The sequence below is a fragment of the Amia ocellicauda genome, chromosome 15 (assembly GCF_036373705.1).
Source record: "Amia ocellicauda isolate fAmiCal2 chromosome 15, fAmiCal2.hap1, whole genome shotgun sequence".
In the NCBI taxonomy this organism is placed as follows: Eukaryota; Metazoa; Chordata; class Actinopteri; order Amiiformes; family Amiidae; genus Amia; species Amia ocellicauda.
Window position 1 is genome coordinate 2,014,891 of NC_089864.1, and position 19,858 is coordinate 2,034,748.

Below are 19,858 nucleotides of genomic sequence, written 5' to 3' on the forward strand. Positions count from 1 at the left end.
TTTGACTGAAATAACCACTCGTTACAACCGAGGTATGCAGCAAAGCATTTGTGAAGCCACAACACGTACAACCTTGAGGCGGATGGGCTACAACAGCAGAAGACCCCACCGGGTACCACTCATCTCCACTACAAATAGGAAAAAGAGGCTACAATTTGCACAAGCTCACCAAAATTGGACAGTTGAAGACTGGAAAAATGTTGCCTGGTCTGATGAGTCTCGATTTCTGTTGAGACATTCAGATGGTAGAGTCAGAATTTGGCGTAAACAGAATGAGAACATGGATCCATCATGCCTTGTTACCACTGTGCAGGCTGGTGGTGGTGGTGTAATGGTGTGGGGGATGTTTTCTTGGCACACTTTAGGCCCCTTAGTGCCAATTGGGCATCGTTTAAATGCCACGGCCTACCTGAGCATTGTTTCTGACCACGTCCATCCCTTTATGACCACCATGTACCCATCCTCTGATGGCTACTTCCAGCAGGATAATGCACCATGTCACAAAGGTCCAATCATTTCAAATTGGTTTCTTGAACATGACAATGAGTTCACTGTACTAAACTGGCCCCCACAGTCACCAGATCTCAACCCAATAGAGCATCTTTGGGATGTGGTGGAATGGGAGCTTCGTGCCCTGGATGTGCATCCCACAAATCTCCATCAACTGCAAGATGCTATCCTATCAATATGGGCCAACATTTCTAAAGAATGCTTTCAGCACCTTGTTGAATCAATGCCACGTAGAATTAAGGCAGTTCTGAAGGCGAAAGTGGGTCAAACACAGTATTAGTATGGTGTTCCTAATAATCCTTTAGGTGAGTGTAAATATTTAGTATAAAAACATGTTAATTTGGATTCATGTGTGTTTTTTCTGACTTTATGTGAAAGAAAAGACACAAATTCACCCGTTTTCTCATTGGAAATAGGTCAATTTCAAAATATCACTGTCCTGGTCACAAAAGCAAAGTTTGTGGGGAATAATAGCCATTTTCTATACTTCTGAGGCATAAGCAATTAGGAAATAACACTTAACACCAAGGAACAAAAATTGTGTTACATAGTGTTATCAACAGTTCCATTATAACATCAAAACCATACTTGTGCTGATCTTTGTGTGAAAAAGTGATATCAAATTAATTTTAAACTGAATTAAATTTTGGGGGCAAGTCTCTTGCATGAATAAAGATAGCCAGTTTTGTGAATTCCACGTTTGGAGCCAAGGGGATTGGCTGTGTCAAAAGCATCATAGTATTAGTTAGAGAACCAATGGCAAACTGTGATCACAATATGGTTAGCTTTGAGGCATTCTTTAAAAAAAACAAGGACCAAGTCTAAAACAATGGTCTACAATTTTAGAAAAGCAGATCTTGAAGGTATGAGGTGGCACATAGAAGAGGTAGACTGAATTACAGTCAGCTGAAAATGGATGGTTATATTTTAAGAATATACAAATTGAGGCCAAAATGGTTTAACAGAAGTATGGAAAAAATATCAAGAGAAAGTAATAAAAACAAAAACATGAGAATGCAAAACATGGTGATAAACAGCTTTTCTAGAGACTCACAGTGAAAAAATGTGAAAGTCATGAGATTCAAGATTTGTTACAACCACTGGCGAAACCACCAGGGTGGCAAGGGGTGGCAGCTGCCACCCTAAAAAATATGTCTTGCCACCCCACTCGCCACCAGTTGTCAGGAGTGTCTGCTATAATACATTCATATTTAATTTTATTGAATGGTATTATATTTGTTCTACTTTAGTTGTTAATCTCTATGGTAACCCGATCCCTGTAAAAGATTATAACATTGTATCATGTATTTAGTAAACATGTGCAGCAGTAATTCTTTCATCCCTGCTAGGCTAGTCCAGTGCAATCCTGGCTGCTCCGTCGCAGAGTATCATGGCCCGACGCCCGTGTTTGCACTGGAAGGGAGGAGCGGCACGGTGACAGGAGCAGGCGACCCCGGGACTCAACCATTTTATAGGGATCGGGTTACCATAGAGATTAACAACTAAAGTAGAACAAATATAATACCATTCAATAAAATTAAATATGAATATATTATAGCAGACACTCCTGACAACTGGTGGCGAGTGAGGTGGCAAGACATGTTGCCACCCAGGTGAGTTTGCCAGTGACGGAGTCCTCAGAATTATTAATCCAGTAGAAAAACACCATTTCAGTTACAAACCACTGACCTATAAAGGTGAGAAAACAACTCCCACCGCAGAGGAAGTACTGGCAGCTCTCTTCACAGCAGCCACACAATGGCTCAGATGGAGGCGCTTTGTAGCACACATAATTTGTTCTTCCTGATCTGTGAGTAGCATTGTTTTCTGCATGTTTGGTCTTAAAACGGTGTATTTTATCTTAATTGTTTATCTATGTTACAAATAATGAGCTGTCTTTATGCCCTGTGTTCTGTAACATCAAACTGTAGTTCAGAAGTTGTTTGAAAGGATATCTAAATAGAAATAACGCTATACAGTAACACACACACACACACACACACACACATATATATATATATATATATATATATATATATATATATATATATATATATATACACAGTTAAACAGCCTTATTATTTTACTCTAAATGTGTATTTTTAAAAATAAAAGGGTTTCATGAAATTCCGCTACAAAACACTTCAGCTAATATGAAGCTGCTCCGAATGAAGTGTTTAATCTACGGTGAACAATATATTCATGTTTTATGTAGCAGACATCGTTATCTCTGTGAAAAAATCTGAAAGCGCGTCTTTGTGTTTTTTGCGGTACATCGAAAACTTAATTAAAATGACAACACGGTCACGGCACATTTGGATTAAATGTCTTTGTTTCAATGGTGTGAATGAAGTGTTTTCCTGTTGTCCACCACGTCCTTACCTAACCGTCAGTGTTGGTTTTTGTAGCTGCTGCAGCCCTGGTGGCCGGAGCAACTGTGCGGAGAGCCGTCAGCCCCGGCGCCACCGTCACCCTGCCCTGTGACGTCACTCTCCAGTACGAAGCCATGTGGTTTGTACAGCGGCCCGACGAGGGGCTGTCTCTGTGCATCTTGGCCAACAAGAGACCAGGCGAGGATGCTTTAAGCTATGCCGACGACTTCGACCCTCGCATCTCTCCGGTGCTGAACATTGCAACCTACTCCGTCAGCCTGCGGATCGAGAACATCACTGTCTCAGACCTGGCGCTGTACTACTGCGGCGAGAGAATTAGGGGCAAGATTGAAATAGGCAATGCAACCAGGCTCGTCTATGAAGGTGGGGACACCGAGGGTACTGCTGCACCTGTACTATGAATGAATTGCTGTGTATCTTGGAAATTAATTGAGTTTTATGTATATAGTTATGGGAAGTCGGTCTATCACGGTAAGTTTAGAATATATGAAATATGGCAATATTTTCCATTGACTGACATCCTGTAGCAGAAGTGTCTGCTGACACAGTTTCAGACTTAATTTTTTCACAATAGTACTTGCTTATATTCACTTCAATGGTAGCATAAGGCTGAAACCAGATACTTCCATGCTTTTCTGTCTTTGTCTTCACCCCATGTCAAATCCATAATAGCACCAATAACAAAAATATTGGCCATCAGGTATAATGTACACATCCAACTGTCTGATCCCCACCCACTTCCAGGTACCAGTAATATTAACTTCCTCCTGAAAATCTGTCGACTTTTGCTTTACATGTTGTTGGAAGTACATGAAGCTGATTAATTATATAATTACACTTTGTATTGAACATGTATTTATGATGCTCAAAGTTACATATTGTCAGTGTTCCTTATGGCCAAAGTAACCTGATCAACAGAGTGGCAAGCTTAAGTGTTATCAAAATATTGAAATGTTACATTATTACATTATTATTATTACTATCATCAGAAAAAAAACAAGCAGAAGAAGACGGTGACCACCCCAGTGCCCCGCACCCCTCTGCCCTGGCTCTGTCCTGCTGGATCGTGCTGTTGGTGGTCCCTCCTCTCTCTGCTCTGCTCTCCTCCTGCTGTGTTTTCTGGCTCTTCTACAGAGCAGGTGAGACCCCTGGTCCCTAACACTGGGCAGCACACAGAGAAGAGGCTACTATTGCCATTTGATATTGGTGTCAGATCTAGGAAATTAATTAATTTTAGTATTTTCAGAGCTTTTTAGTATGGCATCAGTAACTAAAGCCTCATTGTTCTCCCAAACTTTGGTGTCAACTGCGTCTCAGTGTTTGTTCTCTCTCCCTCACAATTTTATTATTAGGGGCTGAAAAACCCCAAGACTGTCAAAAGGGAGAGAAGATGAGGAGGAGGAAGGAGGTGCTTGAACTGGTATGTTCTGTTCCATCCTTCCATGTTTAAGGTTGTTTTCTGGAAAGAGAAACCAACTCAAGAGTACAATGATCCAATGTATTGAAGATCCAAAAGCAATATACAATACTTGCAAGTTCTCCATAGATCTTTGTAAGAGATCCCTTAATACAATTCTGCACATAGAAATAAACACACAGACACGCACACAGATACACACACTTCTTTGTTTGCACAAGTCTCTGGCCTCAGTGTTCAGAGTCAATTCTCTGCTTTACAGTCAGCTCAGAGTTTAGCAACCTGTGTCGGCAGCTCTCTGCAAAGATTTTTATTATTATTTTTATTTCTTGGCAGACGCCCTTATCCAGGGCGACTTACAACATAAGTGTAAAACAAAGTGCAAAAATACAGTTAAGTAAACGCATCAATCATTACAAATTCAATGTACATAAAACATAGCAATTCAAAATACATTTTACGAATTCCAATTTACAATTTACACAGGCAAGTACAATAAGTGAGGTCCTACATCCTGGAAGGTAAAAGCTAAGTGCTGTCAAGATGTAGGGTCACAGTCAAGGGCTACGGGAAAGGGAGCAAAGAGGAAAACAATCAGAAATGCAAGAAGCATAATAAAACTGAGAAGTGCTATCTAGCAGGGATAAAGGACTAATATTACAAGTACTCTTGGAAAAGATACTCGCATTACTCTTACAAAACTCATATTTTATACAATGAATCTATGTAGTTTTAAGCAACTTATCAGGGTTTCCACCAGTCACCTTTAACTTTTCTATACAGTGCATCCGGAAAGTATTCACAGCGCTTCACTTTTTCCACATTTTGTTATGTTACAGCCTTATTCCAAAATGGATTAAAGTCATTATTTCCCTAAAAATTCTACAAACAATACCCCATAATGACAACGTGAAAGAAGTTTGTTTGCACATGTACACCAGTATTCACAGCCTTTGCTCAATACTTTGTTGAAGCACCTTTGGCACCAGTTACAGCCTCAAGTCTTTTTGAGTATGATGCTACAAGCTTGGCACACCTATTTGTGGGCAGTTTCTCCCATTCTTCTTTGCAGGACCTCTCAAGCTTCATCAGGTTGGATGGGGAGTGTCGGTGCACAGCCATTTTCAGATCTCTCCAGAGATGTTCAATCGGGTTCAAGTCTGGGGTTGTCCTGGAGCCACTCCTTTGTTATCTTGGCTGTGTGCTCAGGGTCGTTGTCCTGTTGGAAGATGAACCTTCACCCCAGTCTGAGGTCCAGAGCGCTCTGGAGCAGGTTTTCATCAAGGATGTCTCTGTGCATTGCTGCATTCATCTTTCCCTCGATCCTGACTAGTCTCCCAGTTCCTGCCGCTGAAAAACATTCCCACAGCATGATGCTGCCACCACCATGCTTCACTGCAGGGATGGTATTGGCCAGGTGATGAGCGGTGCCTCGTTTCCTCCACACATGACGCTTGCCATTCAGGCCAAAGAGTTCAATCTTTGTTTCTCATGGTCTGAGAGTCCTTCAGGTGCCTTTGGCAAACTCCAGGTGGGCTGTCATGTGCCTTTTACTGAGGAGTGGCTTCCCTCTGGCAGGCCTGATTGGTCAGAGACAGGATTGTATTGAGGCACAGATCTGGGAAAGGGTACAGAAAAATGTCTGCAGCATTGAAGGTCCCAGTGAGCACAGTGGCCTCCATCATCCGTAAATGGAAGAAGTTTGGAACCACCAGGACACTTCCTAGAGCTGGCCGCCCGACCAAACTGAGCGAAGAACCCGATGGTCACTCTGACAGAGCTCCAGCGTGTCTCTGTAGAGAAAGGAGAACCTTCCAGCTGAACGGCTGCTATGTATTATACTCTGTGCTGTCGGGTATAAAATGTTAGTGAAGTGCGACTGGACACAATTAAAAAACAAGGCTAACAATTTTCATTATCCAACACTGTGCGTCCTGGGGTTACATCAGTGTGTCTGTGTTACCCCTGCCTGCCACCACTTTGTCCTGTATTGATTGCATTTATCTGTTGTTGTGTCCACAGGGAGAGGAAGGCAGACAGGCGCAGTATGAGAACACTCGAGTGACTGTGGCTGCCAGACGCCCTGGGAACACTGTGTCCTAGAGAGGCTGTGATGCCATGGAGATGATGACAGTGTTCAAACTGTCCTCCTGTCATGGGCCGCCTGCATGATCTCTGCATCATCTGCTCCTCCTGATTCTGCTTCATTCTGCCCAGCTGACCATCGAAGAGTCATTTACATTTCGCTGACCTCAGTAGCCCATCCTGACTTGTGCATCCCATACACCGGGAGAGTAACACTGTCGTCCAGCCTGCTGAATGTCACTGACACATCCATCACACTGGCATCACACCTACCTCATTCACTTCACTCCTGCCTCCAGCGTGGCTTTCATTGGAAACACTGAGAGAGTCAGGGACTGAGTGGTCTGCAGTTTCCTGGGGTTGTGTGGTCTGCAGTTTCCTGGAGCTGCCTCTGTGTAGGTGGAGCTCACACTGACCTCACTGCACTGCTGCTGGTAGCTCTGAGATCCCCACCACAGACTCACACTGACACACTTACACCACGTAGCCCGACGCTCTGCTCGGAACAGGAAGTGCTCAGAGTGGAGTGAGCTGAGGCACACTGCACAACGCAGGCCCACATGGTCACATTTCAAAGAGGCAAAGAATCAATTTGATTGCAGAGCCTTTTTTGTATGGAGTGTATTTGTGTTTATTTTATACAGGTAGTGATAGATACTGGGACATGGGGTTTAATGTACTGTTGAAAAGCAGTTCTGGGAAGTTTTAAATCCTGGCCACACACTCATTAATGGTCTCTAAGTGTTGCATGGTAATGCTGTCTGCGCATTTCTCCGCTCCATCTCTGGAATTTCAAAAACTATTTTTCTATTTTTCCATGCAATTTCTCATTGTATTTTGTTAATTTTTAATACTTGTCAGTGATTCCCTAATGGACTGCTTGCTTGACTTGCTGTTCGATCATTCTTTGTATTATGGCATGTATTAAGATGTTTTCCCACGTGCACAACATGCATTAAATCAACAAAATAAGTTGTCTCTGCTTTTTCTGGAGTTTGTTTACTCATAGTGTTTACTCACACAAAAGCCTCCGCATGATTCATCTGCAGATCAACCACTGCGGTCGCGTGAGCAGCCAAGTTTGGAGAATCACAGAGACGGGGGTGCTGCAGAGTTATTGAGCAGGGGGGTGGAGTTGTGGAGTTGTTGTTGAGAAAAGGGGGTGTGGGGGCTATGTTGTGATGGGGGGGATACGGCAATTGGCAAATTGAATGGCGCTCTCTCAATATTGGGGGGGACGTGTCACAACTACCCTACAACAATGGAGGAATGGATGATCAAATATGTCTTTCACTGTGGCATCTGGCACTGCATCAAACCTGGTTTTAATTCGTTAGTTCAATTAACCAGAACACAATTCCAAGGCACCCACTATGGAGCACAACTGGGGAAGACAGCTCAGCTCTCTATCCAGTCATGGGCTCATTTTACTTACTACCTACCTCTTCCAGTGCTATTCCAGTCTGTTCACAGGTCCTTTTCCCCCTGAAGCTGTGTGTAGATTTGTGTCGAGCTGCTTTTGAAAAGAAACGCATAAAGGAGATAAGTCTGGAGGAAACTGACCTCCCAGTTTCTCGTTGGATCCATGTCTCTCTGAGCTCTCATTTGCCTCCACATTTGCAAAATAAAAAACTAGGTAGACATTTGTTAAAAAGCTGTCAGCTTGTTAAATATGGATTATATCATGGATATTGTTATAAATTAATACATGAATTAAATAAGGTGTTTAGTCCTATATTGTCTTATTAAACTGTTCAGTCAAGTGATACAGTAATATTTAAAAAATGCTTTTAATGTAAACATACTGTAGCAAAGAAAAACAAACTAGAAACACGTTATTATATGATTGAGGTATTTTGGCACTAGTTCATGTTTTTAGGCAGCACATGTTATATCTCAGTCACTCTGCTTGTAGCAGCATATTGTGCGCAAAATAAATTGTTTTGTAAAAAGAAATATATAATTGTCATATTTTATTGGGCCTTTCATATTCTGGTGCTCTAAGGACTACCTAGTCCACCTGTAACTTGGGCCGACCCTGTGCCCATGATACCTGGGGACAGACCTCACATAAAGTGGAACCAGTAAGCTGCATTAGGTATCGTTTATTGGGTTAAGTATGTCCTATGGAGAAATTTAAAATGAATAAGCCGATTATCAGGGTTCTTAGAGAAAATTATTCCAGATAGTATCCAATGAAATATCATCCCCATCAAGAGAAACATATTTGTTCCATATAGCATATATCCCTAAAGGTTTAATGAAGCTTTCAAAAGGAAAACGTTAAATTGTTGAAACCAAACCTCTAGTTTTACCCCTCATTTCCAGCATAGTGTGTAGTTGATGTGGTGCTCTTTAATCTCGCCCCCTTTTAGCGGTATCTCCGGCTTCATGCCTGTAAGTGGACGCACCTGGGCGTCAGCATCGGACCCCAAGTGTTTAATGGCTTTCGTGTCTGCTGTATCTGTTCTATCCTGGGCAACATCTCACACTGCTGAGTATATTTCACTAAGTGATATAATACTCTGGTGAATGTGTTTAATAGCTTTCTTTAAAGTCACAAATTGCTATTGTGTGTGTTTTATATAGGCTGTTTTGAGCTCATTGATAAGTTTTACAACATCGTGTGTTAGTGTTCATTAAACCGTTTAAGTCGACCTGGAGGACGTAGTCGGCTGAATAATCATAGTTTTGACTGGAATTATTTTTTATATATTTGTTTTTCATAATAAAATGAAGATAGAAAGACGATTATTACTGTTATTAGGAATTTTAACAATTCTAATCAGATGTATTATTATTATTATTATTATTATTATTATTATCATCATTATTTATCAGACATCCTGAATCTGGTGCAGGGCGCCTCTACGCTGTCTCCTGCTGATGGCAGCTGCCGGCAGAGCCTCCCTACAGACACCGCGCTGACAGCTGCGGGTCCGAGCCGCGATTTCAAAATCTATGAAGAAACGATGTGGTTTGTACAGCGAGAACAGACACTGACTCTGGCGGTTTTAGCCACTAGAAACCCTGCAGAGCTGAATATGGGTCCATTTGAGCTGCTTGTTCTGTCTGACCGTCGCCTCAGTCTGGCGCTCAACTCCTCCAGTGACACCAGCAGTCTGAGTATCACCAGTGTGACCGAGGTGGACCTGGCGCTGTACTACTGTGCTGTGAGAGACAGAGGGAGGATAGAGATAGGAGCTGGGATCAGGCTGGTCTATGAAGGTGAGAATGGTGCACTTAACAATTGGTCTTACAGTTGAAAACATAATGTGGTTTTAGTTTAAGTAGTATCAGCAGCAGCAGCAGTAGTTTTTTCATAGTAGTGGCAGCGGTACTATTTTGTATCTAGCTGTGCTGCAGGGCCCTGCACCCTGGCTGCAGTCAGACCACAGGGGAGAAGAGCAGCCCCCCACACCTCCCTCTGCTTGTGCTGATTACATTAGAGCAGTGGTCAGTGTCCTGAGTTGCCAGTCCTGGGAGGCCACATACCCTGCTGTTTTTGTTTTTACCAACCGAGCTCTTGGTTACTTAATTGAACTAATCATTTCCAAAATCTGGGCCTTTTAATAATTTTATACAGTACAGGTTTTAAGTTAAGTATAAAATTGTATAAGGAAATTATGATCTTATTATGGAATCACATTTGTATCAGTTACACAATTTAAAGAGTCAAATGTAATCAAATTAAATTATTATTATTATTATTATTATTATTATTATTATTATTATTATTATTATTTCTTGGCAGACGCCCTTATCCAGGGCGACTTACAACAGTTAAGTACAAGGCATCAATTATTACAAATTCAACTTAGCTAAAACATAGCAATTCAAAATACATTTTACGGTGAAGCTAAGTGCTGTCAAGATCTAGGGTTACAGACGAGGGCTACGGGAAAGGGAGCAAGAGGAGAACAATAAACTGGCGCATCACACGCTCTTAATGAATATGCTAAGTGCTAAATGCTGTGACATTAATATGCTCATGATATTAAACATGTTACTGTGCACTTAGCAGGTGAGTCCTGTGTTGTTTCAATGCTGTATGTATGGGCTCTAGTGGCGGTTGGATTGGGTCAGGAACCGTCACTCAAACCTGGTGGACCAATAGAGAGCCATGATCCACGCCTCCCTATAAGCCCCGCCCATCATCATAACATTAACAGAACTCCTAAACAAAAAAACGAAAGCGAGGATTTCAGCATCGCAGCCAGACGGGGACCCAGTGTCTCCTTAACATCATTTCCTTTATATTGTTATTGTTTTGCTTTTGATATAATTATTTGTTTACAATTCTATACATTTTGTTTTTGATTGTATACATTTTGATCAGTTTTCTCAACTTTATTTTTGTTTACAATACTTTTTATTTTGTGGCGCTAATTTGAGCCCAAACCTTTGCAAGACAATAAAACGATGCCATGGGAGACCAATTCAGGTAGTAGTTCAGTGAAGTATTTGCAGGGGGGCTCGACCAGCAGGATGGGGTTTGGGGGGGTTTCACTGCTCGTCATGAATGCTGTGATGTGGGTCTTTCTTTGTCGTTTCAACAGTGGATTATTCGAGGTGCTTTTAACGATCGGGGGTAAGTTGCACATCATTGAATATTGAAAATATCGTTTTGCTTTTTGCTCCCGCTGAGCTCACAATGACGTCATTGAACCGCTACGTCAAGGACTAGGTCAGTGGCTCTCAATCCTGCTCCTGGGGACCCCTTGCCCTGCTGTCCTAGCTGAGCTCTCAATTACTCCATTACTAGTAGGGTACTTAACTAATCATTTGCCTACTAAGAGATCTCAAATTTTAAACAGTTGTGGAGTTCGTGTTCATAAGTATATCCAAATATCCAACTTGCACAATTTAAAAGTAAAATTAAGCTAATTAGTTCAATTGAGAGCTTGTTTGTAATGAAAACAAGCAGGTCAGGAGCTCTCCAGGACCAGGACTGAGAAATACTGTTAATACTCAAACGTTTTGTAAGTTAAACAATTTTAAAATGTCAAAATTGGCAAATTATCAGTTAAATTAAAATTAATTTTAATACTTGATAGTCCAGCTGGAGAAAAAGCAGTGCCTGGGTTTGTGTGTTGTATGAATAAGGTACAGAATTGCAATATAGTGACCTACAAAACTGCTACAGAGGGTGTCATGATGTAGTGATGTAGTAGAACTAAGAATTAAACAAAGTAGGATTATGTACTGGGCAGTGTGTGTAAAAATATAGAAGTTTTTATTTGCATGTAATACAAATTAATAAATGATGCATACATTTCACTGAACCTTTCTTGCCATAAAAAGTTTGTCCATTTGAATTGGTAACAGCTCATTTTAATGTATTTTTCATTGCAGAAGCTTTTTATGTGGGATATTTCATAGCCACAGTGGTGGCCATCAGCTTGGGGATCCTGTTGGGGATCCCGTTGATCGCAGCGATTGTGTACGGAGTGTGGAAGCTGATTCATACTTGTCAGACCCGAGGCACGGAGAGGAGGGTTATTGCAAATGGGGAGAGGGGTGTGGAGCAGCACCCAGTGATCTTGCCTCTGATGGTCAATGGCCCTGTTCCCAACGGGGCTGCCCAACTGACACAGTGAGTCTGAGAGCAATAGGAAGAGAGGGATGGAAGGAGAGAGTGAGGGTCCTGGCTGACATCAGGGTCCAAGCCTTTTTTCAAAATAATCTAGCAAAAATATGGTACGTGGTCTTGTGCATGCAGTGTGTGGTGAAGAAAGGGGCTCCTGATAGTATTATTTTGATTTCCCCCTTGCTCCCTTTCCCATAGCCCTTGACTGTGACCCTGATCTTGACCGCACTTAGCTTTTACTATCCAGGATGTAAGACCTCATTTATTGTATTCACTTGTTTAAATTGAAATTTGTACAATGTATTATGTTTTGAATTGCTCTGTATTATGTAAATCTGAATTTGTAATGTTTGATGCCTTGTACTGAACTGTATTTTTGCACTTTGTATTGCGCTTATATTTTGTAAGTTGCCCTGGATAAGGGCATCTGCCAAGACATAAATATTAATAGTACATTTAATGGACCTGTAAGGCCATGCTGTGATGCTGTACTGTGATACTGATGTGCAGATTAAACAATGATAATGCATACATTAAAAACATTTAAACATTTTTAAAAATGCACTTGCACAGTTTTAAAGGTTTCAGAGATGGCTTTTCTGAATACATCTATGCAAAGAAAGTAGGTGGGGGGTGCTGGTGTTGTACTCTTGAGCAAGGCCCTGTACCGAGATTCCTCCAGTAGTTATAATCACAATCGTCTCATCTGCACATTTGCTTCATATCTTTGTTCTTGAACATCACAAAGCTACATTTGTTGGCAGGTGAATATTGTAATGAACTGGGGGTTCCAACCATGGCGGGATTTGAACCCCATGCCACGACCTTACCGCAGTATATTGTAAACAAAATGCCTTTAATACTAATGGGCCTAAACGTACTCTAAAAATAATAAAAAATCCTAAAAATGAATTCACTAATCTAACGAGAAAAGGAATCAAAACAATACTTCCTTTCCCAAATTATCAATACGAATTAGCAGAAAGAGAATGTGCAAAGATGCAGAGAATACGGCTCACTAAGACAGCTCGTCCCTCCTGGAAGCTCTGCACTGATCAGTCCATTTACTTATAGTGCGTCTCATATTACACTGTCCCGTTCACTGTCTCTCTCCTCAGCAGTGAAGAACGCCTCCCTTCAGCTGGACCGAGACCTGGACTCCTCACTGCGCGTAAGTGTAGCTGCACGTAAGTGTAGCTATTACTGATCATTCCTCTTACTAGTAATGATTACATCCAATTATTGCTTTTTTTCTCACTATGCATCAATAACCAAACACTTATCTTTTAAATAGAAGGGTCTCTCCACGCACTTCCACGGCTTGCCATCTGCCCTCCGCACCCACAGTGTCCTTCTGTGTCTCACTGCTGTTCTGTTTCCCCCTTGTCTCTCCTCTCAGCCCCTTTTAAACTCTCCCTACTGTCTTCGTTAGAGAGGGAGCAGAGGCGATTCTAGAGTCTGAAGGGGCCTAGGCAGAAAATCCTTTTTTTTTTCCATAACCCTTTTAACTAATGTTCATTTCCATTATATTCCTGAAACCCCCAATAAATAATCAAATGTCAAAAAGCATTTACAGAATCAGTTTTATTTTCACATTGTTTAACAGTAATATATATATATATGTATATATATATATCTGTATAAACATAGCAGACAAAAACAAGACAATAAAATAATTGTAAATAACTACCTGAAAAAAACTTAAAGCAAATGTAATGACTCTAAGATGACCTGAGATAATACAAATAGGGCAATAACAACTGTAAATAACTATAAAATGTATATACATTTTTAATGCTCTTGGTCTTTTCAAAAGTATAAATGCATAACAAATTACACAAATAGACAGTAAAGAACCCAAAACAACTTGAACATGTATATACATGACATGTAAGCATTTTAGTTTGCACAGTATTTCTATATTTAGCAGCAATGAGGCGCCCCCCCCTGGTAACTGGTAGAGTTAAAAGCAGACACAGGGCAATACTTAAGTTTCCATAAAGATCCAGATCAATTTAGACCTAAATTGTTCCAATCAAGCTCTCAGCTACTTAATTGAGCCCTTTATTGAACAAATTTCCTAATTAAAGCCTGTTAATATTTTTTAACAGTAGGGGTTTTAAGTTAAGTATAAAATTGTTTAAGGAAAATATTAAGGAAACAACTTTTTATCAGTTACACAATTTAAAGAGTCAAATTTAATCAAAATACTTCAATTAAGGGTTCAATTAAGTAATTAAGAGCTCGGTTGGAAACAAAAACAGTAGGGTAGGTGGTACTCCAGAGGGCTGCACTACAAAGCGAGGTAACTGGCTTATCCAGGTCAGTTCAGGGGTAACTTTGCGAGGGCGGGTGTATCTTCCCGGTTAACCCGCACTATGAAGGTGGATCAGTTGTACCGAGGTCTGCTGTCGTGCCAATACCCGCGCATCTCCGCACTGCTCAGCAGGGCATCTGCAGGCTTCACTACCCCGCTGTTACCCTGTATAAGCACCGCCTCTCCGCCCACAGTCTTGTCGAGAAAAATGGAGGGACATTTGGAAGACCCAGTCGACATCGGATTGTGAGGGGCTCACTGCGCAGGGCAAGGGGGTGTAGAGACCGGGCAAATCCTCTGTCTTACCCGGTGATGCTCTCTATGACAGACATCGTTTCTCATCGGAGGGAATTTAGTATCTTTGCCGGCTTCAATGCCACCTGCCCGAGTGATGCCCTCACTGTGAGCAGACAGGGGGTCTTGCTGGGAAGCTGCGCAGCGGACACTTCATGTGTCCCATCGGTGACGCGGCACCTCTGAGCAGCAATACTGTCCGCCGCACAGCTCGGATGCGTGTGTTGCGTCCCTGGCCGTTTAAGCCTCTGAAGATCAAAGAGGCTTTTAATTCGCTATATAAAAGTACTTGGTCTATTTTTAATATGCATAGGCTGGGCCTATATACACAACACCTTTCTTTTCCATAGGAATCCCGAGGGTGATTGGTGTGATTGGCATATCCCCATTAGAGCACCCCTGGGAGAACATGAGGGGGGTTATGTGAAAAGTAAGTCATTTCACAGCATCAATGTTCAGGTATTTGATCATATTTTATTTGATCTGACATGTAGGCTAGTCTACATTATTTTGTCCTCAAAACTTCTACTTATATTCAAGACAATTAAAGACACATTAGATGGTGATTTTTTAACAATGGTAGTATGTTAAAATGGCCTGAATTCCTTTGTCAGGTGACATGCGATCACCATTTAATGGTGACCAGTCTGGAGGCTAGGTGGCCGGGGTCGGTGCATGATTCACGCATATTTCAGGAATCCACTCTTGGTCAGAGATTTGAACAAGGTAAGACAACCACCACCCTATATGTCACACATCATGCTTTTTCTGTCATGCTGTGACAATTTATTTCTATCATTCAAAGAGCGTTTTGATGGTCTGCTGCTAGGGGACAGAGGCTACCCGTGTCTGCGTTACCTGATGACCCCCTATCCTGACCCACAAACAAGGGAACAAAATAAAACGTGGCTCACAGTAACACAAGGGTCAGGATAGAGATGACATTTGGGGTCATCAAAGCACGCTTTGCTTGCCTGCAAGGCTTACGGGTGTGTGTGGAGCGGGCATGTGAGGTGGTGACAGCATGTGTGTTGCTCCATAACATTGCCACTATTAGAAAAGAAAGAGCACCATGCCAGCTGCCGATGCCACCAGATGTAGTGGACCCAGTGACGCTGGATCACCCAATAGGAAGAGCCATCACAACCAATAAGAAGAGACCCATGAAAACATTCTTTATTGATATGTGTATTTATTTATTGGCATTCTCCCTTTCCTGAAAATTAAAAAAAGTTACAGATGGTAGACACATATTGATGAAAGGATGTCCACTGTATAGCAATGGTCAATGTATACCAATACCTTTCTGTCATGTTCCAATTTTTCGATTTTCCAGTTTAAGTTTTTTTATTTGTAGCCTTTTTTTCTGGCAGTCGAGCTCAAGCATACGCTTATACAGCGAGCGTACATTGTCAGATCCAGCCTGCACAGCAAAACATTGAGAGAACGAACATGGCATGCAGGATTCAACATCATTTGTGTTTCATATTGTCAGTATGAATATTTATTTTAATAGCAAAGAAAAAGCTACCCTTTGGGTTCTCTGTGAGGCCTGAGAGGAGGTAGCGATGCGTGGGGAGAGTGGTTGATTTAGCTACTCCTGAAAGACAATGTGAAGGTTAATTCTAATTAAATAGATCTATGACTGGAAATATAAGCTCATGACAATTTGCCATACATAGTCACAGTTAAATAGACATGGGTCAACCTGGATGTGTGTGTCAGACACAGCTGACATGGTTTCCTCACCCAAGTCCTCCTGAAAACAATTTAAGAGAAAAGCTGTTAAATTGTGTCAACATATCAGCATTGATAAATCCACTAAACTCCTCAATTATTTCCACACTTACCTCTACCTGAGAGTCAGATGAGGGAGATGCTGGTGGCTGGAGCAGATCAATAGTATCCCCCTGAACTGTACATAAGACAGGCATGTGAACTACATACAATTATTTTATACTGGGCAATCAAAACAATTGATATGATATTACCCTGTACATAAAGGGTGGAAATCGAGCTGCCACCAGGGTCAGAACTGACTGCCCCCTTGACCCCCTCCATTATAGGCCTTCCTTTATTGTTGGCCAGTGCCAACTCCTCTGCCTGTGAAAATGTAGCAGGGGGTGGCCCTCCTCCAGTTTTCACTATGTCTGCCTTTTTTCTGTTTGCTGTGAACACATGAATAGGCTATTATAAGTGTAGGCTACGATCCACATATATACTGTGTATTAATGATGAGAAATATTAATACACGCCACTTGATATAATATTTTTATATTTCATCCGGACTTGTTGCAAGGTGTGCTTTCCACTGGGGCTGCAGCTGAAATGATTGTTAGTTATTCTGAACACAATGACATTACATTCATCCAGGCAGCCCTACAGCCTGGGTGCTTTAGTAGATCTTAATTCATTAACATTGAGTAACGGGTCAATTTCAGAGATGTGGCCCATGTGTAGGCTATAATTGAAGTATCCTAAGTGTCTTCACATATTTAGATTATTTTACTCAATCATATTACAAATAAAAGAAGAGTCCGAAAGACAAGATAGAGAACATATGACAAGAACTCTGTTCTTATGAATTTACTCTGTCAGCAATGCCCTGCCAACAAGCCTACCTGGTGTTGTTGGCCGCCACGGTGTTAGACTTAGCTGTTAACCTCTCTTTAAATTCCTCAAATCCAGACATTATCAGCATGCATTCCTCCATGGAAAAATCCGGAGCCGGAGCCATTGTGCAAAACCACATGCAGTTTTACAACTCCAGTTGAGTTAACACCGAGTCAACTAAGCGACATCTTAATTACCTTCGTAGTACCATTTAACACCAGTGTAGGCAATCAGAGTTTGTCAACCCTGACAAGTTTTAATCCTGAAGTAGCTAAACTGGCCATGCCACGTGAGTTAGGAAAAGGAAGTTATGTTTTTTTTTTAAATAACTCGTTTTAGGTAGAACTTCTGTGCTGTCCGCTATGGAAATGTTCAGTTTAAAACAAAAACTTAAACCGCAAATGCAAGGCTTGATTGAGCTCCTGACATATTCTGTCCGATCGCAAAAATTGTTCCCCGTCCAACTCATCTGGATCCTTCAATAAAGGTCAGCCTGGGCAGCTTCGTGCCGGGGACTCCGATCCCACAGCAAATGTAGCCGAGTCTGCCGGAAATCACGTGGTGCTGGAACTCGGGCTTCTAAGAAGTCACGTGTCTTCACAGAACAGAAAGCAAATGTGGCAGACGCATTGCCCATGACAAAAAACACAGTTCATTTAAACATGAACAATTACAGCGTAAACTACCCAAGAGGTTTAACACAATTGTTGTCCTTCGCCACAGTAGTACACTTTTAGTATTACTTCGGTCTCTGTCCTCTTCACTCTGGTTAAAGGTTCCTTATGTGCCTGTTTTGTGTGTAATCAGAAGTCAGAGTTCTGTCTGAAAACACAAACCCCACAGTATTCAATGTAATTGTTTCTCATTATTTATTTTGTTATTTTTATTACTATTTTATCGTTTTTTATGAATAAGGAATTGCCAATAATTTGGATTGAACTTTCTTATACATCATAGATTTTGTTAAATTTGTTAAACGCAGACAATGCTAAAGGGTCTAATCTAGAATTGTATATCTATGGTGTTGACAATGCTGTTCAATCTTTCATTCTGTTGAATACATTGATGTTCGCCTCCGCAAACTAGGGCAGTAGTTACAGTAGCGATTTCCCTCCATCCTAAGATACCCCTCTTGATCTCGGCGGCGTCTCTGCTGATTTCTCAGAGCTGAGTGATGACGTGCAGTTCGCGGACGCATCGTTTTGGTGTCCGCATGGAATCGGCTCTTTTGCGCGGCGCTCAGGACTGGTACCAGCCTGCAGGCAGTACATGTTTTGCTATATAGGCTGCATACCTGGCATCTACTGGTTACAGTCCACACGGGACACGTTTCTCCACTTTTCCTACATGAGTATGGCAAGCCGTCATTTATGATATTGCTTTGTCAGCCGATTAGCCCTTATAATACGAAAGGTCACAACTTGTTGTTTCATTTGATATACGATAAATGCATATGGCACAAACTATCAAGGAGAAACACACAAATAAACAAGTACTATTCCAGTAGAGAAGGGCAATACCGCTGAGGCTGTTCAGTATGCAATGCCATTTGAGTCAATATTAAATAAATAAATACATAAATACGACTATGAAATAAATCCTGAAATAAATAAATGAGACTAAATATATAAATATATGAGTCAATATATAAATAAATAGTTGTTTTTTTAATTATGTTTTTCATAATGCTACATTTATTTAGTTCAAGGCACTTTTATTTCATAATGCCACTTTTCCTTTTGGTATATTGTGTGTGTCAAGTGTGGTAATACAGTAGTGACTTCTAACAATGAGTTCACCACCATAATAAATACAAGGTTAACAGATGTACCAACTACTGTTGAAAAAGTATTCAATGCTGAATTAATAGAAGAAGCCCCACAAAAGTGTGAGTGATGGGGTGGCCGGGAATGGAGGCTCAAAGATAGAACCACAGGTAACAAAATCAACACTTTTATTGAAGAAACACAAAGTTTATGTCACAAAGACACTTTCATGTAGCTTATGAACTGAGACAGGTTAAGCAATGTTACTCGTAGCCCTTTCATCAATGTTTGACCAAATTTTGATATTGCAGATGTCAGAAAAAGAACATCACAGGTGATGTGAATGGTATTGGGAAGTTATATAAAATATAAAGCTTGGGTATGAACTGCTGATATGTTTGAACAGTAAACCAGATTTTGCGAGAGGTCCCGAGGTCCTGCGCAATTCATACTGCGTATTTAGCTTAACGTGAATTGGAAATTGATTGTCTTCAGTTAAACGGCTGTTATTTTGTATAGGACTGGTATGTGTGAGTTAGAGCCCTGCGTTTCACCTCGAGCCCCGACTTATTGACGCCCCTCGGGCCGGGGGGCTTCAGGCCAATTTTCACGTCATAGTTCACACGCGGGGAGGGCATCGTCCTGTTTTAGGCTCCTCCTTCTTTTTATATTTTAGACATTAATTAATTAAAAGAAACTATGAGAAGTTGATGATGGTAAAACAAAGGCAGAAAGACGATGTATAACCCATCACACTGACACGCATGACACAGTCTGCTCATGCACAACACGAGAGCTACCGCGCCTGCGCAGACCGGCTCGCCCGGAGTTCGCGTCTTCCGCGCAGCTGGCAGATACAGAAGAAGCAGGACT

The 19,858-nt window shown here is 41.4% G+C and overlaps 1 gene segment (V, D, J or C); it reads left to right on the top strand.

Moving 5' to 3' along the window:
* Positions 1-2,249: 2,249 nt before the first annotated feature.
* On the top strand, positions 2,250-7,431 carry LOC136771454 (immunoglobulin heavy variable 1-69-2-like). The segment is given in 4 exon segments: positions 2,250-2,320; positions 2,919-3,266; positions 4,256-4,323; positions 6,343-7,431. Coding segments are annotated over 4 exon segments (549 nt in total).
* Positions 7,432-19,858: the final 12,427 nt, after the last annotated feature.